Below are 17,701 nucleotides of genomic sequence, written 5' to 3' on the forward strand. Positions count from 1 at the left end.
AATTCCTAATATAATGTAAGATGTAATTATTAATAATAAAAAAGGGGGATATATTCAGAAGTCTGTATTTTAATGTGTTTTAAAGACATCTTGCAAAAGGGGGCCTCGGTCATATGCTAATGCCATTTTGGGGGCCTTGCCCTGGAAAAGTTTGGGAACCCCTGGTTTATAGTGTACTGGTGTAGATGCTGTGGTGTGGTCGTTAGGGGGCAGTAGGGAGTCAGGCCCGTTTTCTCCGCGCGGTTGGATGTGGCGCGCTGCTCCGAGCTGCTGTCACTCTGCGCGAGCTCGAAGATGGCGGTGTCCGTGTTTCCCGGCGTGCGGCTCCTCTCTATTGGGGACGCCAACGGAGACATCCAGCGGCATTCCGAGCAGCAGCCCTTGCGGCTGGAGGTGAAGGCCACGCCGGACGCGGCGCTTCTAAACCTCTCGAACAGTGAGTACATAGCTGCTTTTTTTTTTTTTTAGCCTTTGTGTCCGGGCCGGCCTTAGCTAGCCACGTTAGCCTAGCGTGCTAACAGCTCCAGGCGAGTGGGAACACCGCCGCGCTGCTCCTATTCTTCCTCTGCTTAGCCTGACTACACGTGTTACTGCCTGCTGAAGGGCACCTACCGGCATTTAACACCGACTCGGCTACTGTTTCGGCTTCTACACTGTGTGTGTGTGTGCGCGCGCGCGCGACGCTATTAGACACGCTTGTGTTTATTTACCTATCACGCCACGCTCCTGCTCTAGCTCTCCTCCGGGTCACTTACAGTGTAATAAACTGGGCTAGCTATTTATTACGCTGCTTATAGTTAGCTAACTAATATTCACTGTCAAAGTCTCAAAAGTTCAGTTTACATCCAAATTAAGCCTGAAGTAATGTATTTTGAGTAACACTGATCAAAATCGCAACTTGGGGTTAACTTTGTCTTGGACAACAATACTGCAAGTTGTTGACCGGCTAGGTAGCGGTAGCTATCTATACACGTATTTTCCTCCCACCTGTTTTCCGACAAATCACGCCTTTTGCTCTGCGATTGGCCGACGTAAGCGGATGATTCCATCAGGGCGCGCTGTACGAGCCAATCAAAGCGCGGGAAGTGAGATATCAGCAGCAAGGCCCTCCTTCAGGAGGCGGGGTTTATCGGGATACGGGTATGGTGGTAAAAAAAAAAAAAAAAACGCAGCTAGCTAGCTTTTTGATGTAGATTCGCGCCTAGTTAGAAAGTTATCCAGACGTGTTTGCTGGTGTTTTGCTTTTAAAGCGCGTAAATAAATAAACGACTTTAAAAGAATGGTGGGTATTTTCTTGTGTTTAGGTGCGGGCTTTGTGTTCATATTCACTGACAGCGCTCCAGCTAATCACGCGCCTGCCTGCCGACTGCTCCACGCGCGGTGTTTTGTTTTGAAGCTTGATTGATGGCGCTCGTGCCCTCACGCGCAGCGCACCGGCGGTTATTAAAGACTTCTCACGTAGTAGAAAAGAGTTTAGCGTTACTTCTGCTGCTGGAGTTGAGCAAGCTGGCTCTGTGTTTCCTTCCCTGCAGTGTTTAGGTATTCATCTTTGTTCTGTACGGAACAATAGCGGCTCTCCGCCTCCCTCCGGCCGCCTGTTCATTCAGCACAGCCGCTTTGTTCACACCAACTGATGCTCCTGAGAAGAAGAGAGTGAGAAAATGGTGCAGTGACCAAGATTTAATGTTTAACCTCTAACATCTGCACCACAGTATCACAACTGAAGTCTGTTTTTCCTTCCCAGAACACACTGGAGAGTTAAAAAGCACCAATAGCCCTATTCGGACCGGATTGGTTTACCAGACCGACCTCTGTAATAACTTTTTTCTTTCTTTGTTAAACAGGTCTCCTCAGTCAGTGTTAAACTCTCACATCCGTACAACAATAAAAATTACCAAAGGAAAATTTTAGGAATAGTAGAGGTCGACCGATAGTTATTTTTCCCAATAACTAAGTTGGCCAGTACCTACCTGCCCATAACAGATGAATCCACAGAGAGTTTTTAAAGTCGATACTGAATGAAACCCTAGCACTTAAAGTAAAATGTTGCTGAACTTTATTATAAAAATAAACGCTACTGGCTGTACCTTGAAAATGTACTGTACGGTTTAAAATAATAATAATAATAATAATATATATATATATATATATATATATATATATATATATATATATATATATATATATATATATATATATATATAACACTGTTAGTAAATATGAAATTAGATAGAAGATGTACATTCAAACTGAACCAAAAAGTAACAGTCCGAATGACAAATAAAAATAGAGACGTCCAAAATGACTTAAACACTTCCAATAACACAACAAAATTTGTTCGTGATAGTTAGTTTTTATTTTGCTTCTGGAGGCCACCCTCGTCCTGTATACTAACAGCGGACCCTTCTCTGCCGCTCGCGTGACGTACGCAACCCGGGAAATGCTGTCGGTTAGAATTTTTATCGGTGCCGATTAATCAGCAGAACCGATCACTTGGTTGACCTCTAGTTTCTAGTAGGTTGTGTAACCTTATCTGGACAGGATTCAGTTTACATGGCGTTCTGGGGTAATTTCCTGTTTCACATGCGCTCCTCTATGATTTTATTTCCATCCGTGTTGGCCATGTCTGCTTTTTTTTCTCCATCCTCTAAGAAAATCGCATGTCGAATTACCTACTGTTTTTCGCCAAACTTGCCATTTGTCTGATCAAAGTGTATGTTGATCTTTAACAGAGCTGTCAAAAAGGACAGCAGGCACATCATCCACCATTTTGTTTGTTTTAGAGTTGACGGATGCTTCTCGTATGCCTTGTGTTTAAAATTGTTTTTGGTTGCTGAATCCTTGATTCGCCCACAAATGACACACATGCCGGTGTCTCTTCTTTACTTTTCTATGAACGTCCTGGTGCGTAGAAAATGCAATAAGCTAGAAATACACTTCTCCTGTGCTCATTTTATTGCTGTCCAGGTGCGAGAGTTGCATCACAGAGGAGGCGTTTTAAAAAAAAAAAAAAAAAAAAGAAAAATTAAATTATTATTATTATTTTTTTACTACGGACGTAGGTCTGATATAAACTTATCCAGTATGAATAGGGCTTATTAACTATGAACCGGGATGTTTGCATCACACGCACCATGTGATGACACTTAATTCACAACATAAATTATAAAATGATCAGAAGACCACTGACTTTGATTGGGGGGGGGTAATTTGGCCACGATTTTCTTAGTGGAGGACAAAGAAAAACATCAACACAGCTGATCCAGATAGAAACAAAGTCAATGAGGTAATTTCAGGAAAGTATCGTGGTTCTGCATCCTTGTTTTTAATTGGCTGTTAGTCTGTACCTACTATAGTGATAGTTGGGAATTCTCAACTCTGATTGGTAACTCTTAATCTGATCCGATTCAGTAAGGAATAAAATGCTTGGGTGTGCTCTTCTAGGAGAATGGTCAAGGGCGAGGTGGTGTGATGAAGCCAGACACAAAGTGGAGTTACTTTTCCCATCCCAAAGTTGATTCTTTCCCAATCACACCACAGCCTAAATGACAGCAATTACAAAATGTATTAATTATTAATGACTCACTTGCGTTACAGAAGCTACAAACCTGTCACTACAAAGTTCTATCACCTGCCTCTTTTAGTCTCTCTCTCTTTATTATTATTATTATTATTATTTTTAGCTGTAGATCATCTGATGTACAAGTTCCTGTGAATGAGCTATTACTATAGAAATGATAACCCGTTATAACGAGCACGTTAATATAAACCTGTGATTTCATTGACAAAGTGACGTTTCTTGAATAGTTGAATGAACACCTTTGTGTCTGAGAGAGAATTTTTTTTCCCCTTACTACTGGTTCTGTGTCTCTAAAGCTGATGGCCTCTCTAAGAACAAATGGACAAATGATAAATTCATTAGCTAGACCACCAGGCAAGTAAAAACTCCAGTGTCACGTTTTGGCTGCTCAGGAACTGACTAGGCTAAAAAATAGTTTACAATAGCTTACATAATGTAGCAACATATAGCTGGTTAGCTAGTTAAAGGTACATCTGGTAAGATTACTCTTTTTTTTTTTTTTTCTTCTTCCTTTCTTCTTCTTCTTCTTCTTGATTAAGTCCCTAACGGTTGGGTGGGCTTGACATGTGAATGATTGGCACCCATATTCATGAAACCCCGCCCCCAGATCTGCATTGGCCTGTATAGTGTCTATAAAATGACGGACAGGAGGCACATCCAAACACGAACAAGCAGCCGGTTTTCCCCAACAGGTTTTCTATGTAACTTAATACACTTAAGGCCACAGTTTAATGCATTATTTTGTTTATTCACGTTCTACATATCTTTCATGGTTATTTGTACATATAAGTAAGTAAAAATAAAATCGACTATTGCACCTTTTAAAGTGCATTAATACAGATGAAGGGAAATTATTAATATCCGCTTCTAGTTTGTAATGTAGCACATTGTGTATGTATGTCCCTTCAACACAAAGTCAGCAAGTTGTTAACCAACATTGTGGCTACAGTGTTCTGTTCTTGCATTGCACATAAGATATTATTGGGTCTGGCTAGTGATTTATTTATAGTAGGAGAGCATTATTAACGACAGAACTGTGAACCAAAAACCCCAGACACGGTTTCCGCTTGTTCTGAGTGTCTGAGGGAGTAATTTTGTCCACGTTGATGCATGCTTTGTAGCTAAGTAATACGCAGACACCAAATAAAGCAACTCTGCAGGCATAAAAAAAAAAAATTAGGTTTAGTTTTGCTTTGGGCTGCAACTATAAATCTGTTAGCAGATTGGGTTTGAAATGGAGAAATAGATACACATGATGTGCTTTAAATGCAGAAGTGGAAATCTCTGGCAGAAATAAAGCTGTTAACACTTACCTTTGTGTGTGCGGTTGTGTTTTTTTTTTTTTGGGCGCAGTAATTGTCTTTTGAAAACATTTACCAGTTCACACTCCTACCAAAACCTGATTTTAAATAATTACTCAGTGTCAAGTTTTTATTTTTACTTACACATTCCAGAAGTGGTTTTGAGACCTCAAAGCCATCCTTCTCCAGACGTACATCTACCCGTGCCTTTTAAAGTACAGGACTTGGATCAGTATGTTGATGTGAGCTATCAATAGCATTAGGTAATCTGGTTTAGCATCAGGTTTAATCCTGGATCAGCTACGAATCTGTGTTTTTTTTTTTTTTTTTTTTTTTTTTTTAACTCAAGCGTCCGAGTATGTTTTATTTTCTTGAAGCGCATTTTAACGCAAAGCTCACACTATTGGAAAACTGGTACGAATCGAGCGAGGGACCAGGGAGACGAGTGTCTGAGAACTCGGCGTATGAATATGAGTGTGTGCGAAGTTTTAAAAAAAAGTCTGTGATAGATTGCTGGGCTGGCTAAGGGGTTAGTGACACAGTGCTTGGTCTGGGAGAGTTTGGCCCCTGACATAATATAATGGATATGTTTTGACAGTGTAATGTATGTTCTTTCTGCAGATGAGGAGGCTAGCGTGTTTAAGTGTTCGGTGTCACGGGAGACAGAGTGCAGTCGTGTGGGGAAGCAGTCCTTCATCTTAACGCTGGGCTGTAACAGTGTGCTTCTGCAGTTCGCCTCCCCCACAGGTAACCCTCTCTCAATCTGCTGGCCTACACACAGCCCAAAAAACAAAGAGAAAAAAAAAGTGTCTTTTCCTGAAGCTTTCTGTGGAAATGATCAACCCACTAGAAATGTCGCATTAGGATGCATACGTGCGAGTACGCAACAATGCAGTCAGCTATTGTTAGTAATTACAGCTATAAGCATGCTTGAATAGTGACTTGATCTGAGTAGGTTTAATGTGAAGCTCTGTAACTTGCATCAAACTGCAGTTAGTTTATCCAGGTGCTGTTAAAACTAGGAATAAAATATACTCTATATGGCCAAATGTTTGCGGACATCTGACCATCACACCCATGTGTGTAACAGTTTTCTCCCCAAACTGTTCATCATTTGAAGCACACCGTTGTATAGGATGTCTTTGTATGTTTTAACATTATGAATTCCTTTCACTGGATCTAAGGAGCCCAAACCTGTTCCAGGACGGCAATACCCTTGTGCTCAAAACAAGCTCCATTAAGAAATGGTCTGCCAAGGTTGGTGTGGAAGAACTCGAGTGTCCTGTACATAGCCCTGACTTCAAGCCCACTGACCACCTTTGGGATGAACTGGAAAGCTGACTGCACCCCAGACCTCCTCACCCAACCTTCAGTCCCTGACCTCACTAACGCATTATCACAAAATCGGGGGGAAAAAAAAGCCACGCTCCAAAGCCTTCCCAGAAGAGTGCCGCTAATTATAACCGCGAAAGGGCTGGACTAAATCCAGAACGGGATATTGTACAAGGACATACGGGTTTGATAGTCAGGTGTCCACAAACATTAGGCCGTATGGTGTGTTTGCAGTTGTCGTCGTCTCTTAACCTTGCTGCTGCTGCTTCGGTCAATTGCAGATTTCTCCTCGTTCTACAATCTGCTGAAGAACTGCCGTGGCCATTTGAACGAGCACTCGGTATTCAGCGAGAGGACAGAAGAGTCATCGGCTGTACAGTACTTTCAGGTGTGTTCATGCCCGGTGTTCGGGAGACTGGGTTTGTGGGCGTGTGATTATGTGCTTTAGCGTAAATTCCTGGCACCCTTGCTAAGAACGGGTAATGAAAAAATGTCCTTCTGGCTAATTACACTGAAACTCTACAGTTCACCTGAATAAAACAAAACCTTATCAAAAAGATATCTTGCTTTAAGAGTCAACCGTGACCAAATTGTAGCTTTGGTAAAGGCAGACAGATTTGCTTACGGTACTTTATGGAGTCCATGATGCATATCCTAACAAAAAATCCCATGTGAACTTAAACACACAGAAGATTAAAAAAAAACAGAAGTAAAATTTATACAGGAACATGATTGGCATATTTTGTTTATTAAAACTGTACATGATTCTGTGTTTTTCTACATTTTTTATTTGATAAGGCCTAGCATTATGCTTCAAGTAGAACGGTGTTCTTTTACACGTGTTGCTGTGACCAGTTTTAAAAAGTGTACTAAAATGTCCCTTTCCTCCATTTTCTGTTGTCCTGCAGTTCTATGGCTACCTCTCTCAGCAGCAGAACATGATGCAGGACTATGTTCGAACTGGAACTTATCAACGGGCCATTCTCCAGAACCATACCGACTTCAAGGACAAGGTGTTTTTTCCACAGTTTGCACTGTTCTTCCTAATATGCTCATGCACACTCACTGTCCACTTTATTAGGAACACCTGCACGTTCATTCAGTTCTCTAATCCGCCAATCACGTGGCAGTATCATGCCGATACAGGTTCAGGTAATGTTCACATCAAATATCAGAATGGGGGGGAGGAATGTGATCTCTGTGACTTTAAACGTGGCATGGTTGTTGGTACCAAATGGGTTGCTGCTTTGCGTTTTTCAGAATATACACAGAATGGTGAGGAAAACAAAAAATACATCCTGCAAGCAGAGTTATGATTTGCTGAATAATAATGATCGTCTCTGCTTGTGATTTTGTACTATACATAATCTTCCTTTCTTTCTCTGAGGCGAAGCTGAAGTTTGAGATTATTTCCTTTTTTAAACGCGTATCTCGTTTTTCTTGCCAAGCAGCACTGACTGAATATTAGTTTGCCGTTGAGGTGTGGCGGCCACATTACTTTAGTTTACTTAAGTGGCTCCACTGATGTTCTCTTACGCAATCTCTATTTATTCTGTTGCCTCTTCTCATTTTGTTCCGCATTGATGCCGAGCTGCTGTTCGTGCTGAAAAATTGCATTAGACTTGCAGCCATTGTTCTTTAAAATGCCACTTTTCAGTTATGAACGTGATGAAGTTCTCTGTGGTGCGTGTTCACAAAAGAACCAGTGTTCTGAAATCCCTGCTTATTTCCGCAGGAGGAATGAAAGCTTTAATACTGGATTAATCTTGTGATTTGGATGCAGCCATTTTACCCTGCTGTTCAAACCCCCCCCCCTTCCCCCCGACCCTCTGATCCTCTATCTGTAGGTGGTGTTGGATGTAGGATGTGGCTCAGGGATCCTGTCATTTTTCGCAGCTCAGGCTGGTGCACGTAAGGTGTATGCTGTGGAAGCCAGCACCATGGCTCAGCACGCAGAGGTGCAACTCTTTACACACTCTTCTGTTCAGTCTGTATGTCATTTTAACACAGTAACTCAGTATCTTCATGCAAGCATTTAATGGATGTGTGTGTGTGTGTGTGTGTGCTGTCTAGGTTTTGGTGAACAGTAACAGGTTGACCGAGCGCGTGATAGTAATCCCAGGAAAGGTGGAGGAGGTCACCCTACCTGAGCAGGTGGACATCATCATCTCCGAGCCCATGGGCTACATGCTGTTTAATGAGAGGATGCTGGAGAGCTACTTGCATGCCAAGAAATTCCTAAAACCGAATGGTTAGTAGTGAGGGTGTGTGTTTTCAGGCTCAGGGTGTTGGACCGTTTCCTGTAAATTGCTGACATGTTGTTTTCGATTTGCATTTTAAGGTAAAATGTTCCCCACCATTGGCGATGTCCACCTCGCTCCTTTTACAGATGAGCAGCTTTACATGGAGCAGTTCACCAAAGCCAACTTCTGGTGAGCATTTTTAGTGGACATCATAAATCTGAATCATGGTACAGCATAGAGTGTGATTTTAGCATTTATCCTAAGGCTTATCCTAGAGAGGGTATTTGCCTTAACTTGAGAGATATTCCTGTACGCTACAATACTGTACTACAATGCAGCTGCACTTAACCCTAATATGTGACTGACCTCAGACATCCATGAACATCATAACACTAGCAAAGTTGTTATGGCTAGATACAGTGCAATATTGAAATATCTAATTTGTCATGTAATACTGCTGTGTATAAACGCTTATTAACCAGTCTGTTTCCACTGGCGCTCAAATCTCAATTATGGCTCTTTTTTGCGTGCTGCCTGAGCTACCACTGATTGGTCAGGTGATAAGTGCTTGACGTCACTCTGTGATTTTCTGAAACTTGAGCCCTGGTGCGTTTTCCTCCTTGCTTGGTTAAAGCAAGCGAGAATACAGCCATCACACTCAGGGTTTCAGAACAAACCAGCTAGTCTAATAGCATCTGAGTGAGGTAGTGTCAGTCCTGTTCAAAGAGAAAACTGGTTTGACTCTGAATTGACCCGACTGCAGGAAGTGATTCGAACACGCTGTGCATTATGGTTTGTAGGTGTAAACTGCTAAACTGAGCTGCGAGGCACAAACAGCCAAATGTCAGAGCTGTAGTGCTGCAGAAATGGCATACGTTCGGATGCTTTATAAACGTGTTTATAGTATATTAATACAAACAGAAATTCTGACTGTGGGCTAACAGGTGTAAAAGCAACCTTAAAACCATCCACTTTTGGCAGTTAATAGATTATTGAAGGTAAACAGCACAATACGATATCCTACAGACACCTGCTTTTTAGCCCAGTATTCAGCAGTACACACCCACCTATCTGATAATCCTTTGTTTTTCTACATCTATGCATGTACAACGAAATATCTACTTCTTCAGAAGGCTTGTCTCCGAGCGAGCTGGAAGGACTTTATTAGTGTGTGCAATTAGCCCACAATGAAAGCCAGCATCCAGTGACCTCGAGTCGGGACAAGAGATTTCAACTTGATGTATCGTGTATGGTTAATAATAAAATAAAACGATGTGTCGCTACTTCAATACTGGAAACTCGCTAGGCTTCACTACTTTTAGCAGCACTGGGGGAAAGAAATCTGTTTACAGTTTGTGTATGCGAATGTACTCGTAGGCATTAACAAGGCTCTGAACACAGGGCTGCATAAAGCGCGAGTTTGCACATTACATTACATTTATGGCATTTGGCAGACGTTCTTATCCAGAGCGACTTAGATTTATCTCATTTATACAACTGAGCAGTTGAGGGTTAAGGGCCTTGCTCAAGGGCCCAACAGTGGTAGCTTGGCAGTGCTGGGGCTTGAACTCCTGACCTTAGGATCAGAACCCAGAGCCTTTAACCACTGAGCCACCACTACAGGACAACAAATATAGAGAACAGTGCACACAGCAACAGGATCAATGAGGCAGCAGATTAAAGTCAAGACAAAAGGGCGTGATGTGCTCTGGGCAGGAAAATGCAGCAAAAGCATTGGTAGATTGTGGCCCAAGAGGTTAGGATTCAATTAATGGAGACTTTTTTTCTCTCAAATTCTGTGTGTGTTTTTTTTTTTTTTTTTTTTAAGGTACCAGCCATCTTTCCATGGGGTGGATCTGTCTGCACTGAGGGGAGCTGCCGTAGACGAGTACTTCAGACAGCCGATTGTGGTAAACAGAGTATTATAGATGTTATGACTGGGTGTGCATGTGCATTATACGAGTTGTAGATGTAGGCATGATGGGTGGAGGAAGAGTTGGAACAGGGAGTGTGTGTGGGTGTACGCATATGCGGGCATATGCTCATTCTCAGCAGTGTTGCTGTAGGAGCGGCTGCTGCGTTGTCACAGGAACCAGACCTGGGCGATGGGACGATGTATTTGGGAGCCTGACATTTTGACTCTGGTTTTAAGAATTACAGGCTTAAATTAATCTATTTATTTAGACTTACTTAAAACATATTTTTACAGATTAGAGGAAATCAGCTGTACAATTTGTGTACAACAGTGTCATCTTACAGGTGCAATAATTGATTTTCTTCTATTTCTAAAAGAAATAACCTGCAAAATATGGAAATCATGATTTAAAAAAACAACAACAATGGTTTAATGCATGACCACAGGACAAAAGTATTATGTGGCTGAAAAAACCCATTTGGAAAACTGACTTCCAATCTTGTTTATAATTGGATGGGCCTCTCATTAGTCATTGTGTAGACACTCTGCGGGCCACTGTAGATCCTAAGGGTGGAGCTTTGTGATCATGGGTGGGAATCAGGGTGTGGGCTTCCAGACACACACATTCAAATATGTAACTCCTTACCTACTTATCCAGAGACCTGATCTTGAAAAAAAAGACATGTACTAATCTTACATAATGTACATTTATCGCGCCTGAGAGAAACGTATACTGCTCTGCTGCATCACTGTTGGCGAATTTAAGTCATTTAAGATGTTTACGGTGTTTTATTAATCATTTCCAAATAGGTTATAACAAGCCATTTTATTTGACCTGGCATTCGCATTTCCTGACATGCAATCGATCATATATAAATGTGAATGGATTAAGATTGACTTTATTATATGCCTACATCATTAAATGGGAAAAACTAGATCATCTTTTACGCAGCTCAACATTTTTACATTTACATTTATGGCGTTTGGCAGACGCCCTTATCCAGAGTGACTAACATTTTATCTCATTTTATACAACTGAGCAGTTGAGGGTTAAGGGCCTTGCCCAAGGGCCCAACAGTGGGAGCTTGGCACTACTGGGGCTTGAACTCCTGACCTTCTGATCAGTAACCCAGAGCCTTTAATCACTGCGACACCACTGCTCAACATCGAGTTTAATTCAGAATTCAGTTTCAGATGCATTCATAATTACAGCTAAGCTGAATTATTACTGAATTAGTTTAATGTGCTGAATGGTTAGCTTTTTTTTTGTATGCCTATATGGGTCACATACGTGCAAGCCAGCGTACAGGAGGCGCAACGTATGCTCGCCGAGCAGATACTGTGTGTGGAGCGCACATACCCAGACACATTTGTTATTGTCCTTAGTGACTTTAACAAAGGTAATCTCACACATGAGCTTCCCAAATACAGACAGTCTATTAAATGCCCACCCAGAGATGAGAACTTTCTGGGTCACTGTTACACAACAGTAAGCAGTTCTTCTGTCGTCCCACGAGCTGCACTGGGACACTGACCACGTCATGGTCCATCTGATTCCTGCTTACAAGCAGAAATGAAAGCTCTCCAAACCTTATGTGAGGACATCAAAGCAGTGGACCAGGGAGGCTGTGGAGGATCTTCAGGCAAGCTTGGACTGTATTGATTGGGATGTATTCAGGATCACTACCAACAGTGTGAATGAATACACGGAGGCTGTGAAATCATACATAAGCTTCTGTGAGAATAGCTGTGTACCGTCATGCAGCAGGATGAGTTACAACAATGATGAACCCTGGTTCACAGACAGCTAAGGCTGGAGAAGGAAGTTGCGTTTAAGAGTGGGGACAGAATCGGGTTTAAAGAGTCAAAGTACAAGTTTACCAAGGCGATGAGGGAACTAAACCGCTGTACTGAGAAACAGCAGTTATCAGCCAATGATGCTCTTTCTATCTGGAAAGGGCTCAGACAAATCACAAACTGCAAACCTAAAGCCCCCCACTCTACTAGTGACTTGTGTCTGGCCAACAGGTTTTACTGTCGCTTTGAAAGACAATGGGACAGTCCTGACAACAGCCATCAGCTTCAGCCCCAGCCCACCAGCTTCACCACCTCCAGCACAGAAGGGGCTTGGGCCTCTCCACAGCTGCACAACTCAACGGCTCCTACCCTTTCCTTCTCCACCACAAGTACAACCCTCTCCGTCCTGGAGAGTGATGTTAACAGAGTCTTCAAGAGACAGAACCCCCGCAAAGCAGCTGGACCAGACTGTCTCTCCATCCACCCTGAAGTACTGTGCTGATCAGCTGTCTGTCTGGCACTGATATGCCATGTGCCAACCTGCTTCAAGACCTCCACTATCATCCCTGTCCCAAAAAAAAACAGGATCACAGAACTTAATGACTACAGACCTGTCGCTCTGACATCTGTGGTAATGAAGTCCTTTGAGTGCCTCATGCTGTCCCACCTCAAATCCACCACAGACCCTCTCTTGGACCCTCTGCAGTTTGCCTACAGAGCCAATAGGTCTGTGATGATGCAGTTAACATGGCCCTCCTCTTCATCCTCCAGCACCTGGACTCCTCAGAAACCTATGGAACCTACCAGGATCCTGTTTGTGGATTTCAGCTGTGCTTTCAAAACAGTCATCCCGGCTCTGCTACAGGACAAGCTCTCCCAGCCGAGTGTGCCTGATTCTACCTGCAGGTGGATCAAAGACTTCCTGTCTGACAGGAGGCAGCATGTGAGACTGTGAAAACATGTCTCTGACTCCCAGACCATCAGTACTGGTTCCCCCCCAAGGCTGTGTTCTTTCTCCTCTACTCTTCTCTCTCTACACCAACAGCTGCACCTCCAGTCACCAGTCCATCAAACTGCTGAAGTTTGCGGACAACACCACCCTCATTGGGCTCCTCTCTGAGAGGGATGAGTCTGCCTACAGGTGGGAGATTGACCATCTGGTGACCGGGTGCAGTCAGAACAACCTGGAGCTCAACGCTGGGAAAACAGTGGAGATGGTGGTAGACTTCAGGAAGAACCCAGCTCCACCTGCCCCATCATCCTGTGTGACTCCCCAGTCGATACTGTGGACTCCTTCCGCTTCCTGTGAACCATAATCACTCAGGACCTCAAGTAGGAACTGTACACCAGAGGGTGTACTTTCTGCAGCAGCTGATGAAGTTCAACCCATCAAAGACAATGATGGTGCACTTCTACACCTCCATCATTGAGTCCATACTCACCTCCTCCATCACCATCTGGTACGCTGCTGCCACTGCCAAGGACAGACTGCAGCATGACATTCACTCTGCTGGGAAGGTGATGACCTGTACACTTCCAGGACCCTGAAGCAGGTAGTTAAAATTGTGGCTGTGACCTCTCATTCTGGACTCAAACTTTTCGAGGCACTCCCCTCCAGGAGGAGGCTGCGGTCCATCAAGAACAAAAGCTCATGCCACAACAGTTTCTTTCCATCGTCAACTGGCCTCATTAACAATATCCAGGACCCACCATGGTCTCTTATCCACCTCCATGGACATTTACACGTTACATTAACAAACAACCCCACATTGTTGTTTCATATGCGTTACATTAACGCACACATACTCTTCCTACTTCAACTGTGAGCATTTGCACTGGACCACTTTTGCACATCCTGCACTAATGTACTGTCTTTTTTTTGTTATTTTCCTAAATAAAGCAATAAAGCTGATTCTGATTCTGAAGATACTTTGAACACACTCAGTTCTGTTGGATTTTTTTAGCATACTGTTATGGAAGTGTGATGACTCATCATCTCACAGAAGAGGGTGGGTTCTCTTTTTGAGTCTATGTTTCTTCCTCATGTCTCAGTTTTTTGGCTTGCTCATTAGGGATCTAACTTTCTGTGAAGCAACATTGTGACAATTTCCTTGGTTAAAAGCGCTAAATAAATCAAATTGTATTCAATTTACTAGGAGCAAAAGTTTACGAGCTGTAACCGTCAGCACCTTTGCACTTCTTGCTCCTTATATTCTGCATAATGCTTAGTGCTTTGTTTTCTTGTGTTTTTTTTTTCTTTTTTTTTTCTTCAGGACACATTTGACATCCGAATCTTGATGGCCAAATCTGTGAAATACACAGTGAACTTTTTAGAAGCTAAAGAGGAAGACCTTTATAAGTATGGTGTTTCTAATGCTGATTTTGTACTGGTTTATCATTCAATTATGTCACTTGGTTTCATACTCAAGGTGTAAATGGGTTCTTGAATGATGTTTTTTTTCTTTTCTGTTTTTTCCTTCCCCTCCAGGATAGAGATCCCCTTTAAGTTCCACATGATGCACTCGGGGTTGGTGCACGGCCTGGCTTTCTGGTTCGATGTTGCGTTTATGGGATCTGTGTAAGTTCTGTGTGCTATAACATTTCTCTAAGGCTTATTCGAACAAACTGAGTGCAGCCTGGAATTTTTTTTTGCCATTTTTTGTTCTTGCAGGATGACCGTGTGGCTCTCCACGGCACCCACTGAGCCCCTGACTCATTGGTATCAGGTGCGCTGTCTGCTGCAGTCGCCACTCTTTGCCAAAGCAGGAGACACCATGTCAGGCACGGCCTTGCTCATCGCCAACAAGAGGTTGCAACACTTTATTTAACATTTACTCCTAGTTCCCCATTTCCCAGGAAGTAGGTTTATTTTAGAGTTTAATTAACAACATTTCCTTGGTCTAGGCAAAGCTATGACATCAGTATTGTTGCTCAAGTTGACCAGACTGGCTCCAAGTCCAGCAACCTCCTGGACCTGAAGAACCCCTTTTTCAGGTGAGTTTGCGTCATTTTAACTGGATGTTTATTGCTGATTGAGGTATGTTCACGACTCGTGTTTGTTTATAAGCGGGTTTAAACAGACCTCTTGAAGCAGGAAACATCATCTCATCTTTGTGTGTTCTGTATGTTTGTATAGGTACACAGGCACCACCCCTAACCCTCCTCCTGGCTCACACTACACCTCACCCTCTGAGAACATGTGGAACACTGGGGGGGCCTATAGCATGAGTCAAGGCATGGCTGTATCAGGTAAATTCTGATCTGTGTGAAGCCCACTGTGCTTAACATGTAGGTAATGTTTGTACTCCAGATCATGACTTTGCAGACTCTCTTTTTATTTTATTTGGTCCCTTATCCATTTCTATTTTTCCGTGTTTTACTGTCTTGTCTTTTTCTCAGGAATGCCGACAGCTTATGACCTCAGCACTGTCATTGGTGGCAGTGGCTCTACAGTTTCCCACAACAACCTCATCCCCCTTGGTACAGACACGCATGCACGTACGGATATGCACGCACACTACATACACACACGTGCACACACACACCTTAAAATCCCACAGACAGTCAGACATCTGTTATGGATTGCAGAGGTGCCAACATTTATGTCTTGCCATAACATAGCATTTACACTTTTTTGATTCCTTTCTATGGGGTACGGGCAGCACTTGAAAACTACGCTGATTTATCAGGAAAAAAGCAGCATTCAGACCACACACAATTTAGATTTGTCTGGCAGAAAAGCTAAGAATTCATGAAATTGCAAGCCAATAGAAACCAAGTGGGTAGGGCCTGGTCTCTTTGGTTGTTAAAAAAAAAAAAAAAAAAAAAAAAAAAAAAAAATGGAGGCAATGTTAGTTAAAGTTAAGTAAAAAAGTATAGTCATGCCTATTTATTTATTTATTTATTTATTTGCCACAATAAAGAGGCTTCTAGTCAAATAGTTTCTGGTTTTCTTTTCTAGCTGCTAATATTTTCTTGTTGGCACTTCTGGGACAACAAAACAATTATAAAGTCCCTTGTAGTTTTATGACAAGTAGTGCATTATGGTGCACACACAAAAAAAACAAATCTTTTTTTTAAAGGGAGGCTTTAAGTGTATGTTTGTCTCTTTTCACAGTGAACACGGGGATTGTGAACCACACTCACTCCAGAATGGGCTCGATCATGAGCACAGGAATTGTCCAGGGTACGTTTGTTCTTTTTTTGAACTCTCTGAACAGATCTGCTGTGTACATCATCCTTACATACTGTTCTATTTTAAAGGTGCCAACGGTTCCTGTTTAGCCATAGAATTTCCACTGACCAGAACAGTGGTTAATTGTTATGGTAATAGTGAGATTATTGTTGCATTCTGTTTCCCTGCCCTCCACAGGAGCTACAACCCAGCAGGGTCCGACCAGCAGCAGCACCCACTATCCCGTCACTAACCAGTTCACCATGGGAGGTCCTGCCATCTCAATGGCCTCACCCATGGCCATCCCCAGCAACACAATGCATTATGGGAGCTAAGGCGCCTCCCTGCTTCCCCTCCCCTTTGCATGTCCAGCCTCCCAAACTGACCACAGCCTAAACCAGATTACCAAATCCAGTGCTGCAGCATCTGACTGTCACCCTCCCCCATCTCGCTCTCTCTTTCTCTCTCTCTCTCCTCTTGATGTATATTCATATATAAATATATATAAAACCTTTTTCTCTGTCTATTTCCGTCCCCGTCCCCCCCACAATGCCAGCCTTTGCGCTGTCTCGGACAGCCGGAGGTGTGTCACTCTCCTCCTCCTTCACAGTAGTGCAGTTCCAGGATCAACCACAAGGAGGCAGTGGACTGTCTTGAGCTTTGGGATTTGACGGAATGTTCTTTGCAGAACAGTTTTAAAAAAAAAAAAAAAAAAGAAAAAAAAGTAAATACTTATCAGATGTATGTTCATACAAGAGACACTCAATGAAAAGTCAGTGATGGACCGTTTGTAATGAACCTGAGATTTATGGCAGGGCTGTCTTGCTGTTCCTGGGTCGTCTTTTTTTCTTTTTCTTTTCTATTTTGTTCCGCTTTCTCTGCATCCATGTCAAACTATTCAACAATATCAACTATTGGCATAAATCTAGTCTCAGCCACCTTGACCTTTCTAAACATTTGCAATGCAGCTGGATTTCCTCTCTGGCTTCCAGGAACTTTCAGGAACTATCATTGCCTGTAGAAAACATAGTGTAGATAGATAGTCTTGTAGCTCATTCCATTCTGGAGCAACTTTTTTTTTTTTTTTTTTTAAACATAGTTCAGCCCCAGATGTGCACAGCTAGCTGTTTCCCCTCGAGATCTGCACAGTGAGGTTAGCAAAAACTAACCATATATTGAGCTAATGAGCATTTGAGGACTCTCCTGTTCCAGAGGTCTACATCCACACCCACTCTCCAGCCTTCTAGGCACAATGCTGGAATTCTGCAATGGATTCCACGTGGCATTAGTTAAGGAAGGGGGACTGGTGAACCGGACGTCAGGCTCTGCACACACACCCATCGGCCACTGCAGCAGGAC

General features: G+C 42.8%; 1 protein-coding gene across 2 annotated transcripts; it reads left to right on the plus strand.

The window, feature by feature from the left end:
- Positions 1-219: 219 nt before the first annotated feature.
- Positions 220-17,423, plus strand: carm1 (coactivator-associated arginine methyltransferase 1). Of its 2 annotated transcripts, none has more exons than XM_017483420.3 (16): positions 220-436; positions 5,503-5,628; positions 6,495-6,601; positions 7,122-7,226; positions 8,061-8,171; positions 8,287-8,464; positions 8,555-8,645; positions 10,285-10,366; positions 14,442-14,527; positions 14,657-14,746; positions 14,840-14,977; positions 15,073-15,162; positions 15,305-15,417; positions 15,568-15,648; positions 16,286-16,354; positions 16,541-17,423. In XM_017483420.3, exons 1-16 carry the CDS (start codon positions 295-297, stop codon positions 16,675-16,677), a joined length of 1,746 nt encoding a protein of 581 aa, XP_017338909.1. In that variant the 5' UTR covers positions 220-294; the 3' UTR covers positions 16,678-17,423.
- The last annotated feature ends 278 nt before the right edge of the window (positions 17,424-17,701 follow it).

Source organism: Ictalurus punctatus, chromosome 2, assembly GCF_001660625.3.
Source record: "Ictalurus punctatus breed USDA103 chromosome 2, Coco_2.0, whole genome shotgun sequence".
Classification (NCBI taxonomy): Eukaryota; Metazoa; Chordata; class Actinopteri; order Siluriformes; family Ictaluridae; genus Ictalurus; species Ictalurus punctatus.

What these genes read in the sequence shown, in the direction of transcription:
- carm1 (XM_017483420.3), top strand. Translation starts at nt 295, where the DNA reads ATGGCGGTGTCCGTGTTTCCCGGCGTGCGGCTCCTCTCTATTGGGGAC. An exon ending in GAAATTCCTAAAACCGAATG is followed by an intron (nt 8,465 to 8,554) that starts GTTAGTAGTGAG and finishes TTGCATTTTAAG; the next exon opens with GTAAAATGTTCCCCACCATT. An exon ending in GTTGCGTTTATGGGATCTGT is followed by an intron (nt 14,747 to 14,839) that starts GTAAGTTCTGTG and finishes TTGTTCTTGCAG; the next exon opens with GATGACCGTGTGGCTCTCCA.